The 5,683-nt window shown below is 36.3% G+C and overlaps 1 protein-coding gene across 3 annotated transcripts in view; it reads left to right on the forward strand.

Annotated features, from left to right (window-relative positions):
- Positions 1–5,683, forward strand: part of LOC111863797 (mitochondrial 2-oxodicarboxylate carrier) — a 10,580-nt gene extending 4,897 nt beyond the window's left edge. For all 3 annotated transcript variants that reach the window (XM_023850503.1, XM_023850502.2, XM_023850504.2), the window contains exons 3-8: positions 2,148–2,359; positions 2,601–2,663; positions 2,758–2,910; positions 3,039–3,158; positions 4,349–4,530; positions 5,330–5,683. In XM_023850503.1, coding sequence (XP_023706271.1) covers positions 2,148–2,359; positions 2,601–2,663; positions 2,758–2,910; positions 3,039–3,158; positions 4,349–4,530; positions 5,330–5,450 — 851 coding nt within the window. In that variant the 3' untranslated portion in view covers positions 5,451–5,683. The remainder of the gene's footprint in view (positions 1–2,147; positions 2,360–2,600; positions 2,664–2,757; positions 2,911–3,038; positions 3,159–4,348; positions 4,531–5,329) is intronic.

Genomic DNA, 5,683 nt, shown 5'->3' on the forward strand with positions numbered 1-5,683 from the left:
CCGAGTTCAGTGTGGCAGCAACGTTAAGAGTATACACCTGATGATGGCCGATAGGTGCTGAAACATGTAGTGTAGAAAGAACAAGATCAAAGACATATAATATATATTGTTTGCACTTGGGACGGAATTTGTGTCATTTATTGTTTTTTCCAATTAAATTGACAATCTAAATACATACCTAAAAAATTAACATTATCAACATCTTTAAGGCTAAAATTATTTTATGTTACCGATAATGTATACTCTGGAGACTTAGGAGTCACAAATTTAATCAGGTGAGTTTTACTCAAATTAAGTACCAGATTGTTATTTCAAAACCAGCTTGAAACCCTAGTCATAACTCAATTTAATATTCAAAGAGTTTAGGTCATTTGAAGTAATTAAAATTGTTGTGTCATCCCCATACAAAATAGTACATGCTATATCCTTAAGAGTACCTGAGAAATCATTAATATAAACATTACACAACATTGGTCCCAGGACAGATCCCTGTGGAACACCAAACCTTACAGATTTCCATTCAGAGATTGTAGTAATCGAATTACAACTCTTTGCATTCTGTTATTTAAATAAGTCTCCAGCCATTTCAAAATAGGCCCTTTGACTCTATACATCTTCAACTTTTGAATCAACACATCATGACTGACACAATCAAAGGCCTCTGTCAAATCACAAAAAATACCTACCACAAACTCCTTATTGTTCCATGCTCTAAGAACAGTATCAGTTAGATTAAAGACTGCGGTTTGTGTAGAAACATCCTTACGGAAGCCATTCTACTCAGGAGCCAGGATATCATTTCTTATAAAATGCTGTTTGAGCGTGCTAAACACTAATATTTCAAATAATTTAGAGAAACTTGTCAATAAAGATATTGGTCTATATTTGGCAATTTCAGTAACATCACCTTTCTTAAAACATGGTATAATATTTGCATATTTCAATCGGACAGGACATATGTCCGAACTTACAGAAAGATTATAAATATAAGTAAGTGGTTTTGCTATCTGTTCACCACATAATTTAATAATTTTATTTGACAACGCATCATATCCGCAAGAAGATTTATTTTTTAATGAATTTATCATGCTTAATACTTCTGCCTTAGTAATTAGAATATTTACAATTTCAGAAATCTTATCTGTAGAGTACTCAGATGAAAGTGGTAAAAACATACATTATTAGAACTCTGACCAACTAATTTGTTAACTGAACTAAAAAAATATTAGTTAAATGCCTTAGCTTCATTCCTACTATCAAAACAGTAGAACTTACGTCAGCCATAGCTGGCATAAAAGTAAGGACACATTATGTACGAAGGGGGACCCAAAAATAACCGGAAACAACCTGTTGCGCGCGCATGCTTTGTAGTTACGAGTTGTGCTGCTAGGTGGTGTTGGCTGGGGGTCTCCTGCGACTGTTAGTGAGCTGGTGTCAGTCTGAGTTAAGTGGTTTGTCTGTGGTGCTCTGTTGTGTGTGTTCGTGTTTCAACCCTTTGGCGATTAGTGAGATGGCCGACCAGAAGGAACAAAGAGAGTGCATGAAATTTTGCTTTCTGTTAGGGAAAACTGCACTTCACTCTTCAAGTCGCGGCAAACATTCACACGGTTTTCTCTTTGGTCATCTCCAAGCAAGCGAGGAACAAATTTTGCAGACACCCGTCTCATGTGCAAACCTTCGGTTAAAATTCGCTGGACCGTGCTCCATGAGATGTTCGTTTCCTCAGAAAGTTGGTCAGTGGTCTTTGGACGATCTTCATCAATTTCACGCACACTCTTTGTTCCTTCTGGTCGGCCATCTCACTAATCGCCAAAGGGTTGAAACAGGAACGCACACAACAGAGCACCACAGACAAACCACTTAACTCAGACTGACGCCAGCTCACTAACAGTCACGGGAGACCCCCAGCTAACACCACCTAGCAGCACAACTCGTAACTACAAAGCATGCACGCGCAACAGGTCGTTTCCGGTTATTTTTGGGTCCCCCCTTGTAAGTGCACAGTTCTCCCAACAGAATGTAGCAAAGTGAATTGAAACTGGTCATTGCAGTTGGGTCATCTTTAAATTATTTGTTTACTTACTCATATAACAGGTCTTATACACACATGATGAGTGGAGTTATTGGATTTCATTTATTAACTTCAGGGTTTGTGGAGGTGTGCATTATGCACCCCCTTGATTTGGTGAAGACAAGGTTCCAGATCCAGAGTAAGAAAATCAGTGTTCCAGGAGATCCAAACTACTACACAGGCATTGCTGACTGCATGAAGAAAATGTATCAAAATGAAGGATTCTTTGCATTCTGGAAGGGTGTATTACCTCCTATTCTAGTTGAAACTCCAAAACGGGCAGTTAAAGTAAGTGAACCTGTTCTTTTTAAGATGCAATTTAGTGTCTTCTCTTATTCATGTTTGTCTCCCAATTGGTCTTTTCCATTCAGATTTTCCAGTCAAAATTTTATGTGAATTTCTAATCTCTCTCATGCATGCTGCATCCCCTCCTATCATATCCCTGATTTCATCAATTAATTTGGTAAATAATACAAATTACAATACTTACTATACAAAATTTAATTTCCTTTATTTGATTTAATTGCAGTTTTTTACATTTGAGCAGTACAAAAAGTTATTCCTGTTCGGTTCATCTGCACCAACACCACTGGTATGTTTTCATTGCTGCTGTTTTGGCACTTTTTCTATTTATATATAGAAGAAAAAAGCTGTTGTCTTGAGTCCACAGTCTGATTTGTTTGCAGACTTTTTCACTGGCAGGCTTGGGTGCTGGAGTGACGGAGGCAATCCTTGTCAATCCTTTTGAAGTGGTAAAGGTGTCATTGCAAGCCAATCGTTCTCATCTGAAAGAGGTCCCTAGCACATGGACAGTCACAAAGCAGATTGTGTCCACTCAGGTATGAGTAAGCATATGAAGAATATTTCCTTGAATTTATGTCCTCGTCATTCCCCCAGGTAAACTCTGTGAATACGCAACCTTCCAATAAATAATATCTTATCCTGAATGTCCCCAAACATGTTGCAGGGTATTGGCTTCCAGGGCCTGAACAAAGGTGTGACGGCTACAATTGCAAGAAATGGAGTGTTCAACATGATTTACTTTGGATTCTATCATTCTATGAAAGGCTATCTCCCAGAGTATAAGGTGGGTATTATGCAGTTTGCATGCTGTGAGGTTCATGTGCTGCTCATTCATGCTACAGTTGTTACTGTGCCTGTGTTGATTAAGTTTCAAAATCAATTTAGAACCCACCACTGGCACCACCATTGCTTGGGCTTTTGGCCTGTTCCAGCTCCTAACAAAACTCTTGACTCCATCTCATTTGTTGGTATCAACATTTCCTCCCATGAGGTCTGTAGTTCAGTGCACATTTTGAGATCTGCTCCTCTTTTTTTCTTCTGAAATGTTCATACCAACTTTCCTGATTTTCTTAATCATGGATAGCAATGAGGTCATGTAAAGTGCTTGTCTTATGTCTTAATTATATTTTGTCTCCAGTAGTTTTTACCCTGTTGCTGTTCTTAAAGAGGTGTATTTTATATACTGCAGTTTGTTTGCTTTGTTGTGAGGTCAGAGGCAAGCTCTGTGAACCATATCGGATAGTAGGTACTGCAAGGAGTTTATAAAATATTAAAATTGTTTGTTTTTGGGCTTCTCCTAAAGTGTCAGTTTTATTATGCCACAAAGTTGCTGGAACTTATGCAGTTTCGATTCCATGTCTTAGTTTTTTGTCCAGCCTAATACGAATCCTAAATAACTGAAATGTTTAACTTGTCCTATTATGTTGCTCTTAATCGCAGTGTTTACTTTAATGGGATCTTAACCTTTAAATGGTAAAACCTAAGCTTGCTCTTGTGATATATCCATGTTGTATCTTACTGCTGTCATAGTAAGTTTATGAGTACCTCTCTGCAGTTCATCTTCTGAAGATGCAAACACTGCAAGAGCAAGAAATGTAATATTCGTTCACATATATCCCATATGAAAAGGTATTTATATCCTTATATCAGTTTTGGTTATGTTCTATGTATATGTAAAAAAAATCAGCGATTATTGTCTTTTTAACGAGATTGCTGTCACTGACATGCATGCTGACCCCATTTGAATATTTAACCTTAGTTATATCATTTATATACAAGAGGAAAATAAGTGGGCCAAGAATTGAACCTTGGGGTACACCAAATTTTACTTCTGCCCAACTAGATGAGCTATTAATAGAACTGGAAGGATTAGTTAAATTGAAAAAATCCACCTCATTGGGACTCAAAATAAATATGTTTGATAGTGAAGTAAAATTAAGGTTGGTTTATGAGTATGCAACTGTGTGATTACAGGATCCTGTGCAAGAATTCTTCCGTAAGGTTGGCATTGGTTTTGTATCAGGTACATTGGCATCTTGTGTCAATATCCCATTTGATGTTGCAAAAAGTCGGATTCAAGGACCACAACCAGTTGCAGGAGAAATTAAATATAGGACTACATTGAGCTCAATGGCTATTGTATACAGAGAAGAAGGGTAAGTGTCATACTCCCTCCCTCCCTCTCTTTTATCTCTCCAGTCTCAATGCTTGCAATCATATTGCAAGACATGTGGTTGTTACCATTTCCACCCTAGTCACTCTAAGTTTATAGTAGAATGCAGTGAAATTCTCAAGAGGATATCATCTGGATAATAGTATAAATGATCAACTGGAAACTTATTTCTGACCGAAACAAATATGTGCTTCTTTTGTATGGATATTTTCTTCCACACAGAACTGCAAAGCAGGACAAACATTCAATAGTAGGAAAACAAACATCCATACAAAAGAAGCATACAAATACATACTCCAAAGAGAATAAAACTTCAGTCACAATACTACATAACAAAATCAGAAAAAAAAAATACATACAGAACTAGTAACAACAATAGTACATGAATAATTATCCATAAGACATAAAACAAATGTTAACAACGAATCCCATAAGACATTATCACCCTCTGATATATGACAAGGATCATGGATACCAACAAGACATACACACTAGTATAAATCATTTTAATCCTAAGATTAATTATAATATATAGAAATCATTGGATTTTAAAAAATAATACTAATATGGATCAATCTTAGGACAATTCAGTAACAAGCAGCATAATTAAGAAAACAATGATGAACCAAATCATGGAACGAAACTTGTAGCAGATGTTAAAACTATGTTAATACAGTGATATTGGATTTTGTTAAAAAAAATTGTTGTGTTAATGGCCAAAAAACCACAACACACAACAGGATGCAGACAATAAAGATAGCTACATTATTTTAATGTTCCAGATGGCGTGCTCTTTATAAAGGTCTCCTACCCAAGGTCTTGCGTCTTGGACCAGGTGGTGCTATCATGCTGGTAGTGTATGATTATATGTACCACTATCTGACTCTCAGATTTCCAGACTAGATGAGTCTGATCTTCTCATTTATTGAAGTGTTAAGTATGCCACCAAGTGCCTGTAACTTAGTTACTTGCAGATTTGTTGCTTATGTTGAACTTTATATATTATGTACAGTATAGATAGTTTATATGTTTTATAATATTTTTATGTAAAAAATCAGACTGTTACCCCAGAAAAAAATGGATTCTAATGAAATGCTATTCATTTGTTGGTAATAAAATAACATTTTCATTGTAAT

This window comes from Cryptotermes secundus, unplaced genomic scaffold (genome assembly GCF_002891405.2).
Source record: "Cryptotermes secundus unplaced genomic scaffold, Csec_1.0 scaffold801, whole genome shotgun sequence".
In the NCBI taxonomy this organism is placed as follows: domain Eukaryota; kingdom Metazoa; phylum Arthropoda; class Insecta; order Blattodea; family Kalotermitidae; genus Cryptotermes; species Cryptotermes secundus.